Source organism: Amblyraja radiata, chromosome 19 (assembly GCF_010909765.2).
Source record: "Amblyraja radiata isolate CabotCenter1 chromosome 19, sAmbRad1.1.pri, whole genome shotgun sequence".
Classification (NCBI taxonomy): domain Eukaryota; kingdom Metazoa; phylum Chordata; class Chondrichthyes; order Rajiformes; family Rajidae; genus Amblyraja; species Amblyraja radiata.
Genome location: NC_045974.1, coordinates 30,342,531 through 30,356,752, shown reverse-complemented (window position 1 = coordinate 30,356,752; position 14,222 = coordinate 30,342,531). Strand labels below are relative to the sequence as shown.

General features: G+C 38.7%; 1 protein-coding gene across 3 annotated transcripts in view; it reads right to left on the bottom strand.

Moving 5' to 3' along the window:
- cnot2 (CCR4-NOT transcription complex subunit 2) overlaps positions 1-14,222 on the bottom strand; it is a 132,485-nt gene that overhangs the window by 16,391 nt on the left and 101,872 nt on the right. For 2 of the 3 annotated variants that reach the window (XM_033038164.1, XM_033038165.1), the window contains 3 exons: positions 14,144-14,209; positions 9,145-9,269; positions 98-218 (listed from right to left, as the gene is read on the bottom strand). In XM_033038164.1, the coding sequence (XP_032894055.1) occupies positions 98-218; positions 9,145-9,269; positions 14,144-14,209 (312 nt within the window). The remainder of the gene's footprint in view (positions 1-97; positions 219-9,144; positions 9,270-14,143; positions 14,210-14,222) is intronic. The other variant, XM_033038166.1, reaches the window with a different exon arrangement.

Below are 14,222 nucleotides of genomic sequence, written 5' to 3'. Positions count from 1 at the left end.
AGAAGGAAAAGAAGTAGCGTAATCTTCCATATTTTAATCAACAATGTATTCCAATTGTTCTAAAGGTTATAATTTTCAAATGTGTAGTTCTTCCCACCATCAGATAACACTTGAATGCCTTTTTTCTGAAGGTTGTTGTTTTGCGTCGTTGAGCTCTTGTCACCAGGGAACTTGGGCCCATCTGTACTGGATACACTTTTTCCTGGCGTATTCAAGTTCTGTAAATGAAGTATGTAAAAGTAGACTGAATATGGAGCACTGAAGATGATCTGCAAAATTCAAATACTGTGAAATGATATTTACATAGAATTTAGGTTGTAGTACCTTAATACAAGAAATCATTTAAAATCGTATCAAGCAGCTCCTACGTCATAAATATTTTAAAATGTATTCTTGTGATTATGGGCTTCACTGGCAAAGTCAGCATTTCTTACCAACTTCAAGATATACTGGGGATGATGGAAACTAATTTTTTTCAACAGCATAGAGTGAAAAAGAGTATTGTACGTCTTTAAATTCACAGGCAATGATGGAATGGAGTTGGGATTCAAAACCACAATGATGTGCATTGGTAGGGATAATGTTCAAGCCAGCTGCCCAACTCTTCTAGGTGGCAGGTTTGGGAATTTCGTTGAAGATGTAAATCCTGGCCAAAATGGAGCAGGAATAGAACAAAGTGTTAAGCCCTGGCAGGATTGTTTTGAGTTCCAGGGTAAAGGTTGCGTTATTCAGTTAGTGAGCTTCCTTCCAGAAGCTTCTCCAAGAAACAATGCATGGGAGACTCTGTAATTGGTTTGGGGAACTATCAATGTGTTGACTATTGATGTGATTAATATGTTTGATTGGACTGTAAAGAGACCACCCCTACTTAGTTCGGCCCCTCAAGGTTCGTGGACCTAAAAAAGGCGTCTCCATCTTAGATCGGTGTTGATCTCCTGGAGGAACGCTTGGGACTGCGTGACCTTCTGGAGTGTGTCTGGTTGCACAAGGCTGAAGGACTTGGCCAGGCAGAAAAGGATCGAACCTGCGGTGGTTTAGGTATCGTATAGGGGAATTTGCTGTTCAATCTAAAAATAAAGTTTAGTTGTTCCAGTGCTTGAATCAGTTTTTTTACTGAACTAGACTAGGGGGGTAAGCTTGAGTAGAGCGTATTTACATTGGGGGCTCGTCCGGGTTGAGCTGTTCCCGATCGCGAGTGCAGAAATCCGCGCCACGGTGCGGTTTTCACATCGGTTTTAACCACTTCGCTAATCGGAGCAGATCGATCATTCGTGGGCTTGGGAAAGGGTCCCAACGAGATCGTAGCACAGTCTAGCAAGCACTGGGAGCAAAAGTGCCTTTGGGGTTAGAGGCCTTACTAGGGTTGGGTTAAAGGCCCTCTCCTTTGGCCCGTAAAACTGGGTCGTAGTTAGTAGCTGCAGCTGCTAATAAAAACCAAAAAACTATTCCATTCAAAAATAAAAACTAGAGGTTCGAGGCCCTGCCCAGATCGGGTATCCAATTGACAGGATATTTCAAGATGAACTGGGTGTAACAGTGCTAAGACATTGCTGGGGGCGCAGATTGGAAGCGCATTCCAAAAATCGGCATCAACTGCCAGCGTGAAGAGGTTACGCGCTGACAACCGGTGCCAAGCAGGTGGAAAGGAAGAAGCCTTTTTTACAGGGTGAGCCTATGTAGGTTAAAGTCCATGCCTGTTTGAGGTATCTAGATCACTGAAAGGACAGGGGAGGAGCCTTGTAAAGGTATCGGGGACTCTGTGGTTAGAGTATAGATTGGTTGAAAATACTGTAATCCATTCGAGAATTCCATATCCGAACAAAATTTGAATTCGAATTTGCGTACGTCGAGTTACGCAACAAAAAGCTAATTGGTCAGAGCAGAGCGAGTTGCAATTCTTTGATTTAAAGTCACTAATATTCAGAATCTCACACTGAGGTGCTGGACTATAACGTGTGCACATTCCTTATCAGATTAATCTGTGTATTAGAATAAAACTTCGAAGTGTGTATAAAGTTTGTGTAAGATTGATTCCGAATCGTGGCTGATCAACCAGGAGTTCGTATCCCCTCTGATTGATTGTTGATTAGTACCTGATAGCGAAGAGTAACTGAGCAAGGAAAAGTAATTTTTAATAAAGAGTAACCTGACGGGAAAGGTACCCCTAAGTCTAAGCATTTAGTGTGAGGAAAAAGTACCTAACGGTAAAGAGTAGCTAATTAAGAAAAAGTACCACTCGGCAAAGAGTACCCTAGGAAGGGGAAAGTCTTCTGTATCGGAGGGAGAGGTTTCCTGGTTGATAGCAGCGCGACGCATGATTGAAATATTGTAATTTGCTTTTGGAACTGTCCAGTTAATGAATGAAAAATTGCCGTTATTGTATTGTGTTTACTTGTATTGCCTGTGATAGAATTTAGTAAATTTCAAGGGTACATATTTCTTTTTCAGATTTAAATTGTGTATAAATACTTTGTTGCTTGTCAGGTACATTTGAGAGTGTTAAGATTGTGAGTTGTTTCATTGTACTGATTGTGCATTGTTTAAGGATTCTGAGTGTAAAAGTGGGTTAAAGTGAATATATAAGAACTTGATTTGGTTGGGTCACTTACAAAATATAGGGATCCCTTTAGCAAAGAAAGCAGTGCTTCTGAGGGTGAGACAATAGTGGGCCACATGACAGCCGAACCTGATATCGCCTGTATCATGAAAGCAGAACGGATTACCCGTAGGCAATTCCCTGTTAGAAAAGTGATTTGGTTAGTGCAGTGGGTGCAGACCATCCATCCCTGGGCTACAGACTCCAGCCCGGTTCGACAACGGCCATGAATAAAATCCCAGACAAGAAAGATTTACCTGCTTCATTTGGGAGTATTTGAAACTTAACCTGTATGGACATTGCCCTGACTCTCGAAGCTTATGGGAGGCAGTGCAATGATTAATCACCCCTAAGGAATATGCTAGATTTTTGGTAATTTTGGGGTGCCCTACATATGAAGCCTTAGTGAGTGGGGTAACAGAAGAGGGTGCCAAAGAAAAGGCTGTTTTTACTGCCCTTACAAATTCCTTCCAGGGACCAGTGGAATTGATACAAAAATTGGAAATTAAATCAAGAGAAGAGGAAGAGTCTGAGGTTTGGATCACAGCAGATTATCTTCAGGACATGCCTGCTCGGGAGCCTGTTTCCCCCTCAGTTCCACTGGAGAACGGTTAGACCAGATCAGTGTTATGTCCGTGGAGAGCGGGGCATTGGAGTAAAGTCTGCCCCATGAGAGAACAAAGAAGAGGAAGGGGTCGAAGGAGAGGGTCACGAGGTCCAAGAAGTCTGTGGATCCCCAGGGGCTATAGGGATACTTGGGACCCTGTAGATCAAAGGAGAGGACGCTGGCCTGAGGATCAGGGGGCAAGAAACCAAACACCTTTCTCACAATCAAATCCATTTCTATAATCCAGATATGCCAGCCAGTCCAGAGTACGGAAGGAGTAACCTGACCCCTGTCTCGGAACCCATAAATAAAATCTGAGGGAATAGAGCATACCCTGTTCATAACACTGAGATGGTCCAAGGGGAGATAATAAAAATAACTAGCCAAATTAAAGAACGAGAAAAACCCTTACAAATACCTGGAAGGAAGTTATAAAGAAGAGGTAGCAATTCCAAGAAACTGCCTTAATTGTATCGTATTGGGATCAAGAAAAGCCCACCGATAGAAAGGAGCATAAAAAATAATAAAGAAACTAAGAAAAGAGACAAAAGAAGGGTTTCGGCCCGAAACGTCGCCTATTTCCTTCGCTCCATAGATGCTGCTGCACCCGCTGAGTTCCTCCAGCAATTTTGTGTACCAAAGAGACAAAATGGTTGGTTTCAAAAGAAAAATAATTCAAAGGAACTCAGATTGGCACTAAGGAAGGAAGAGAAGGAATCTATTGCGCAGGAGGTGTAAGAGTGAGGAATAGGAGCAATTGTAAACTCGTTTAATAACCTGTTGTTGAGTTGTTGTGCCTTCAGGACAGTGTTGCCTATAATACACCATTATCTGGGGAGTGAGGTAAAACAGCATGTGAACCCTCAAGAATGGGCAGAAGACACAGCTCAGGTAGGATGTGTAACCATCATTTCCATCCAAGTAGCTCCCCAGAGACAGAGATAGACACAGAGAGAAAAAAAAGTGATACTGTCCTTTCCCTTTAACGTTTACAATCTGGGAAAGGCCAAAAGACAAGAAAGGCTGCTCCTCATAGTGGTATTCCTACTCCTGCAAATTTAACATCAAGAGGAAAAAGAAGATCAATATACCTTACACGTACCCTAGTGCCCAACCTTACCAACATAACATAATATTTGACACCAGTGAAAAAGGAAGAACGACATTGCAGGAACTTGAAGAAGTATAGACAGCCTCTAGAGACCATTGAGGCAAGCTCCAACTTAAACAAACTATATATGGAAACCTGGGAATGAACACTCCTCTGTGGTTCGGGGACACCTACTTGCACCTAAATTCTAGCTACTAGGAATAAATTGACCAGTTCTAAATTAGATCCCTCAAACTGTATAGTAATGTATTGGAAGGACTTTAAAAATTGGTGCTTGAAAATTGCTTATGGGATATGGCTTAAAAGTATTTGGAATTTGATTATTAACCTGGTATCTTTTATTGTCTGACCCCCAGACAAACAGCCAGAGATGGGACAGGATTGTTTAGGGAAGGACAGAACTTGGCAGGTCCAGTATTGTAGAACATGAACGAATATCCAGGGAACGTGAGATATAGCATAAGAATAATAAGGAATGAGGAAGTGCAAATGACAAAGCTCCCCTTCAAGAAGTCAATGCTAACCACCTGGGAAGAATAGTTGCATTGGGTTTGAAGAAGTACCAGGGGAGTGGGTACTTGTTGTCAGAGTCGATGTATTTGACCGGTGGATCGAAATTTATCCAACCTTTCATAATAAAGCGGCTACTATTATCAAGGAGTAAAGAAAATTGTCCCTAGATTCGGGATCCTTATTTGGCTTGATTTAAATAATGGTCCACAACATATTGAAATAAATTGAAAATTATATAAACAGCTGGAAATTCCACAGCAATTGAATTGAATTGAGCTTATCGACCACAAGCGGTGGATTGAAAAGGGGTAAGCCAGATCCTAAAACTCAAAATAGTAAATTAAAGGCTGAGACTGAATTTGGCTGAATTGAAACATTCCTCATGGTTATTTTAAGTAAGAGTCACGCCTGTTGGGAAATCGGGACTGAACCCAGCTGAAATTCATATGAGGAACCTTCATTAAGAGTACATTGGAAATAAAGCATTTTTCACCGTGTGACTGCGGAGATAACTGACTATATTCTAGCGCTGATCATAGTGTGGGAAGGATTGTATCATAGAGTAGGAGCAGTGTACAGAGAGAGACCTTCTGATGAAAGTGGATGAAAGGAATGTATGGGTATATCTCCACCACTGTAAGAGTATCAGTGGAAGTATGGACTGCTAACTTACTTTATCCCAGGTTCTTCTAGGAACTCTATATTCTACTATGGATCAAGCACAGATTGATTAGCAACACGGATGGAGAGAATTTGCGCCCACGAAAACTCGGGATGCTTGATGAGATTCAGGGAAGATACATCAGCATCTTGTTAATATGTTTGACAGAATGTAACAGTCACCAGTGTAACAACTAGTTATCATAGATGATGGTTATCATATGATAAAAGGGAGGAATGTAAATCCTGGCCAAAATGGAGCAGGAATAGAACCAAAATTTAGCAGAGGATTCATGCATTGCAAGGCCATTTTGGTCAAGTCTGTGTTTCTGTATATCAAAGCCACAAGCTGCTGACTGGTGCCAGGAAGTCTAGGTCCCAGATCAACATTGCAGATAAGAAATGTATAAACTCTTCCATTGTCAGTATGAATGAGATTCTTGCAGAGGACCTCCAAAGTATTGTAAATGCATGAGTTTGCTTCGATTGCTTCAAAGGAATTGTAAATAATGTAAATAATGTTGCAAGACAGTTACCCTGCTGTTTGTTGATTGGCCAAAGTGTTAAGCCCTGGCACGATTGTTTTGAGTTCCAGGGTAAATGTTGCATTATTTCTTTAGTTTGCTTCCTTCCAGAAGCTTCTCCAAGAAACAATGTATGGGAGACTCTGTAATTGGTTTTGGGAACTGTCAATAATGTATTGATGTGATTAATATATTTGATTAGACTGTAAAGAGACCACCCCTATGTAGTTCGGCCCCTCAAGGTTCGTGGACCTATAAAAGGTGGCTCCATTTTAGATCGGTGTCGATCTTCTGGAGGAACGCTTGGAACTTGATGAACCAGATTTGATAAAGGACCTCGAGGTTAACGAGCCATTAGGAAGCAGTGACCATAACATGGTCAGGTTTAATCTACAATTGGAGAGGGATAGATCGGAGGTGTCAGTGTTGCAGTTGAATAAAGGGGACTATGGGGCCATGAGGGAGGAGCAGGCCAAAGTTGACTGGAAAGATACACTAGCAGGGATGAAAGTGGAACAAAAATGGCAGGAATAATACAGAAGGTGCAGGATCAGTTCATTCCTAGGAGGAAGAAAGATTCCAAGGGGAGAAAGGGACGACCATGGCTGACAAGGGACAGTATAAAAATTAACGCGAAGAAGTACAACGTAGCAAAGATGAGCGGGAAGCAAGACGATTGGGTAATGTTTAAAGAACAACAGAAGATAACCAAAAAGACAATACGGGAAGAAAAGATGAGGTACAAAGGTAAGCTAGCCAAGAATATAAAGCAGGATAGTAAAAGCTTCTTTAGGTATGTGAAGAGGAAAAAATTAGTTAAGCCCAAAGTTGGACCCTTGAAGGTGAATTTATTATGGGGAACAAGGTGAAAGTGAAAAAGGTGAATTTATTATGGGGAACAAGGAAATGGCAGATGAGTTGAACAGGTACTTTGGATCTGTCTTCACTAAGGAGGACACAAACAATCTTCCTGATATAGTAGTGGCCAGAGGATCAGGGGTGACGGAGGAACTGAAGGAAATCCACATTAGGCAGAAAATGGTGTTGGATAGACTGATGGGTCTGAAGGCTGATAAATCCCCAGGGCCTGATGGTCTGCATCCCAGGGTGCTTAAGGAAGTGGCTCTAGAAATCGTGGATGCATTGGTGATAATTTTTCAATGTTCTATAGACTCCGGATCAGTTCCTGTGGATTGGAGGGTAGCTAATGTTATCCCACTTTTTAAGAAAGGCAGGAGAGAGACAGTGAATTATAGACCAGTTAGCCTGACATCGGTGGTGGGGAAGATGCTGGAGTCAATTATAAAAGATGAGATAGCCGAACATTTGGATAGCAGTAACAGGATTGGTCCGAGTCAGCATGGATTTACAAAGCTTGACTAATCTTCTAGAATTTTTTGAAGATGTAACTAGGAAAATGGACAAGGGAGAGCCAGTGGATGTAGTGTACCTGGACTTTCAGAAAGCATTTGATAAGGTCCTACATAGGAGATTAGTGGGCAAAATTAGGGCAAATGGGGGTATTGGGGGTAGAGTGCTGACATGGATAGAGAAGTGGTTGGCAGACAGGAAACAAAGAGTAGGGATTAACGGGTCCCTTTCAGAATGGCAGGCAGTGACTAGTGGGGTACTGCAAGGCTCGGTGCTGGGAACGCAGCTATTTACAATATACATCAATGATTTGGATGAAGGGATTCAAAGTAACATTAGCAAATTTGCAGATGACACACAGCTGGGTGGCAGTGTGAACTGTGAGGAGGATGCTATGAGAATGCAGGGTGACTTGGACAGGTTGGGGGAGTGGGCAGATGCATGGCAGATTAAGTTTAATGCAGATAAATGTGAGGTTATCCACTTTGGCAGCAAAAACAGGAAGGCAAATTACTATGTAAATGGCGTCAAGTTGGGAAAAGGGGAAGTACAATGGGATCTGGGGGTCCTTGTACATCAGTCTATGAAAATAAGCATGCAGGTACAGCAGGCAGTGAAGAAAGCGAACGGCATATTGGCCTTTATAACAAGAGGAATCGAATATAGGAGCAAACAGGTCCTTCTGCAGTTTTACAGAGCCCAAATGAGACAACACCTGGAGTATTGTGTGCAGTTTTGGTCCCCTAATTTGAGGAAGGACATTCTTGCTATTGAGGGAGTGCAGCGTAGGTTTACAAGGTTAATTCCAGGGATGGCGAGACTGTCATATGCTGAGAGAATGGAGCAGCTGGGCTTTTACACTCCGGAATTTAGAAGGATGAGAGGATATCTCATTAAAACATATAAGATTGTTAAGGGTTTGGACACGCTAGAGGCAGGAAACATGTTCCCGATGTTGGGGGAGTCCAGAACCAGGGGCCACAGTTTAAGAATAAGGAGTAAGCCATTTAGAATGGAGACGAGGAAACACTTTTTCTCACAGAGAGTGGTGAGTCTGTGGAATTCTCTGCCCCAGAGGGTGGAGGTGACAGGTTCTCTGGATGCTTTCAAGAGAGAGCTAGATAGGGCTCATAAAAATAGCGGAGTCAGGGGATATGGGGAGAAGGCAGGAACGGGGTACTGATTGGGGATGATCACATTGAATGGCGGTGCTGGCTTGAAGGGCCGAATGGCCCACTCCTGCACCTATTGTCTATTGACCTTTTGGAGTGTGTCTGCTTGCACGAGGCTGAAGGGCTTGGCCAGGCAGAGACAAGGATCGAACCCGCGGTGGTTTAGGTATCGTATAGGGGAATTTGCTATTCAATCTAAAAATAAAGTTTAGTTGTTCCAGTGCTTGACTCAAGAGTTTTTTATTGAACTAGACTAGAGGGTTAAGCTTGAGAAGAGCGTATTTACAAAGACGCTATGGTGGGTTGCTATAGTTTACCTTGTAGATAGCACATTCAATGGCCACTGTGTCAAATCTAAAGAGAGTAGATATTAGATGGTAGATGGATTGTGGGTCCTACTACTGTGTCTAATTTACATGTTCATGTAGGAATGTGTATTTTTTGCAATTTAACTTATTTCTATGCCATGTAATGTTATTGTTAGTTGGTTTCTTTATAGCTTTGAACTCAAATGTTACTATAACATTATTAAATGCTTCACTTTAAAAATTCTGAACAGATTAATAATACATTTTTTGATAAAGACTTACAGATTTACTGTCATCATTACTTGAAGTTGGATCTTTATAGTTTGAACCAGGAAGTGCGGGAAAATCTTCATTATGGATTGAGAAGTCTTGGGACTGTTCATTTGCTGGTTTTGTCACCATCCCAACTACACCACGCAAACAAAGCCATGTTAGCTTAAACATTTATAATGGAACAGTTGCAGTATATAATGAATGTTTTTAATTTCCTATCATTAAATGCAATTAATTATTATCACTGTACTGATCATGTTTATATAGTTCACAGTTTCTCTAAAAAGTGTTCCCTGTCCAAATCCCTACAAATCCCCCAAAGATTTCAGTGCAAATAATCCCCTTGAACAAGGGACTTTTTGATAGTCGATGCAACTTACCCAGCTGCTAAAGTGGTTCCAAAAATGTCAGTGCAAAACCCCACACTCTGCCTGAGGCACTTTTTAAAGTTCACTCCATGTCAAAAGAAAATAGGCAATCACCAAAAGACTGCAAGAAACTGGAATTTTTGGGCCCCTTAAAAAAGTCTGATCATTTATATTTGAATACATGATCATGTTATCAACAACAACTACTCACAATTTTAACAATAAATGGCAATCAGAATTTGTTAATAAAAAGGAACCAATTATAGCACAAAGACCATAACTACAACTTTACTCTATCAGAACCAATCCTGAATTAAAGCAACTCAATTTGCCCTCCAATGAATATCAATAATTCATTTTTAAATTTGAAATCACAGTACTCCAAACCCTGCTCTATTGTTATAAAACCACCCACAACCTGGAATAGGGTTTCAAAATGACACCATATTAATTATTTCAGACAAATTCCACACATCCAGTACATGGCAACCAGTGCCTTGGAAGATCCATTGGTAAGTAAAGGTTGGAAGTAATGCATCTAGCACATATGACAGATATCATACATACATACATGTCTAAATGTGGAATGATACTGAAAAGTTAAAAATAATCATAGTTGCCAGCTCTTTTTTATCTATAATTAAATTCTCAATTACTTCACTTAACAACCATTGAATTATGGGGCTCTGAATAAATATTGTTGCATCCTTTCTGCCTACTATGAAGTTTTCATCCTTATAAAATAGCTAGTAGGAGATTTAGTAATACTAGAGCTTTGCCAATAACCTAAATAAAGACATGAAAAGAAAATATGGTGTACTATAGTCCCATTCATATTTCTGCCAACCAAAAAGAATGCACCTATAGTTCTCTTTAGTCAACGGACTCTCTTTGCAACCCTATTCTGATTGTATCCAGTCAAAATCTCCCTCATAAAAGCTTCCCGCTTGCGTCAAAAACATAATTGAGGCTCCTGCCAAGTAGGATACAATTTAACAAACGATTCCCTAATTTATCAGTGCAGCTAAACTTATTAATGTCCATCGTCATTTACTATCTTTTTATTCGGTTGACTTAACTAGTTTATGACATACTAATTTTGCCTTTAGATTATTTGTATCTAAAAACCAACTCATTGTATATGTATATATATATATTTAAACACTATTCGTCTTTACTGGGCTTTTACAGAAAAAGACAGACATATGAAAAGCTTTAACATATGATTGAAATTTACAAATCTGATTTTTCAGTAATGAAGAATTTGGTAGACTACAAAATCACAGCTATCAACAACACATGCAGGAACTGAAATTTAAGGTGTTGAACATAATATCCCATATCTGATTTTTTCCCGGAAAATATTTTTAGATGTGTTTTTATAAAAACTATTTTTGAAAATGCAGTGGATTTTACTGAATGGACGCAAGTAGAGTTCAAAAATATTTCATTTAATTTCACACGCTATGAGGTAACTGGAATGCAATTCCTGATGTAATGGGGAAAAATATGTGCATTTACAAATACTTTCAAAAGGATAAAAAGAGCATCCTAATATTAATGAGAGTGGTGTTACATTATAAAGAATGTGATTTGTATGACTGCTAAACATTAGTCACGAAAGCAAAATATTCCAAGTTAAATTAAAACAGAAAATGTCTGAAAAAGACACAATATCTTCAGAGGGAAGAAAGAAACAGCCATCTAGAGTTAACAATTTGTCATCTGCATCTGAAGAAATGTCATCAATGTGAAATGTCAACATTATTTCTTCATAAATGCTTCCGAGCCTACTGATAATTTCTATTATTTTCTGTTTTTATTTAAATATGATCCTCAAAGAATAACAACTCAAATCCTTCGGCATAAATTAATTTATATTATCCAACCAAAATTGTAATAGTGCCAAAAAAATATTAGTGCATTTCCTGGGAGGAGACAATTCACTATAGCACAGGAACTGAAAAATCTTAGCTCTGTAATCCTTTCCAACAAATACATAGTTTGAATACTGTTCAAAATATCTACCTAACTCACACCACTAAAAGAATTAGGAATGCAATACATTTTTACATGTGCTTAATTAATTGTTCAATTTATTTTTGAGGGGAAAATAAATTAATTTTAGACTGCAACTTATTAAGTTGTTAGTCAGTAATATAGTGCCAGGACTTCCAGAACATCCCTGGAATATTTGGAATGTTTTTTTCAAATCTACCAGCGAGTACAAATTGTGAACAGCATACATTGTAAGGTCAAACCTCGAAACTATCTTCACTGACAAATGAAATAGTACTGATTTCATATTTAATACATTGCTGGATTAACATTCGTTTTCAGAGTACAGATAAAACATCCAGTCTAAGAATGTGCTAATTAAATCCTGATTTTGAAATCCTCTTCAACATAGGAGACACAAACAAACTTACAAGGAAAATACTTATTCATCTGTCCTGTGACTATTAGTAATAGTTTTAGACGAGGTGGAGATGTTCTGGGAACGGAATGCAATGTTTTTAATATTGCATAGACCGGCCATAAAATTTACCAAAAGATGCAAGAATGGAATTAATACACAAAATGGCTTATGCATAATGAGATGTGCATAAGCACACATTGATGCCATAAGCTGCACTTCTTAGTTTAACGTGTGTTATTAAGAAAATGATGCTTTAAATATTTATCAAAATGAATACATCAGGGTCAAGAGGGCAGTGGATAATCATTCTGGGCGCTCAAGCCAAAAATATTTATTGGGGAAATATAAGAGTACCTTTCCAAATAAGCCTGCTTTGTTAGCAAAATTATATCATTTGTAAAGCATAATTTGTTAGTAAACCAAGATCTGATGAATTAATGATTGACTGGGTTTCCATACTTTTGCTATTTCTGACAATGTGCTGCTCTATTATCTCTTGGAAATTTTGAGTACATAACACAGTATGCTGCCATATAGATTGCATTATTGACGGCTATTTAACTAACATTAAAAATTTCACTCATCCAAAAAGAATAAGATGCTGATGCAAGCATGACAAGAAAAGAATTTCTGCCAACCAAAAAATACAACTAAACACAGTAGTATCGTAGCCTAAATTAGTGCACGAATGAAACGTGACTATTGTTGGGGGAAAAACACATGTAGGCAAGCTAAGCTATAACCAGTTTTTTAAAGTTTAAATGAATAAGTATATGTGCTTGGAATTTGATTTAACAAAATGATAAAGTTACTTAAATTATATGATGGAGTATGTAATTTGATTTGAATGAAAACACCTATTTTCTTATTATACAGTAGGCAGTGGTTTATAAAAAGTACAAATCCAAAAAAAAATTAGCTGAATTATAATAAGTCAATATAGACGGGTTTCTGTTTTATGTTTCACTGTACCATGTTTCCTAAATAAATATCACATGTTAAAGTGAAGCAAACAACAAGGGTAGCTCATGCTGGGGAACCCCATAATTAGAAGATTCCCCTCTAAGTTATGTACCATCCATCCTCAATTACCACTGAGTCTAAATCGTGAACATCCTTCTACAAAAACAATCAGAGTATCATCACTAGAAGGCTCCTATGGTTCAATAAACTGGATTGACACTACTTCCTAAAGTTCAATTAGGAATGGGCTGGAGGCATTTTGTCTTGCCAGCACTGTGATATCCCAAAAATGAATTAAAAACATCCAATAGCAAAGTCATTGATTTCATTATCCAATCTCATCTTCCCCATTGTTTTTTTTCCTCATTCCTCTTTCCAAGTACAATTGCTCACATCTATAGCATTCTAGTTGACACATCCTTTATCAACAACAGGCACATGTGAGAGATGTGAGAGCAAGCACACTATGTATCAAGATTTTTTCTCCCAATCCACGTGGTATTTTGAGAATGTCACCCAAAGTATAAATGAAAGCCTAAATCAATGATACATGTTAGTAATTCCAATAAACAAAACACATTTGAAAGCAATTCAGCAGGCTCAAATTAGTAAACTGTGTTCCAGCCACAGTAAGTTAAAAATATCACAATTACACTTAAAGAAAAATGTTCCATGAAAGGAAGAATATAGAGCTTATATTCCCTTTTAATGCTCTAAATTTGGTACAATTTAAAGTTAATGCCATTGGAGTAACACCAAAATACAACATGGTAGAAACAGCCATATTGAATTTTAACAGTTAGATCAGGCTAGAAAAGCAACTGCTCCTATGTTGCAGATTTTACATCAACTTAATCTAAAATCATGTCTGAAATTTACAGCAACTGTTTGTGATGCAATAGATATGAGGTAACACCTTTAACATACAACCAAATGCAAATGATGGATGCAAATGATTAATTATAAACAGTGTAAAATGTTAGCTTAACCATTCCCATAAATAGCCATCTGCTGTAGAACAGAAATACTAAGTTCTGTACACTAAGTTCTCTCAAATTTCCAATTGTTTGGTCTAATGCAGTTACTTCAAGAAGCTGCTGCAGTAATCTATCAATTCACGGATGCTTTTGTTTTCTGTCAAATCTGTATTACAACATGGTAAAAATACTTCATTTTTGAATGTTCTTTAACTAAAATCACATACCTCAAGACAATTTTTAAATGAATGTTGGTGTTGTTTGAGAATGAAGGTCCCTACCTGATTTCTGAAGACGGGACACACGGACAGCTCCCAGCATGCCCATTTTCGAAAGGAACCCAGTGTCTGATGAGAGGAA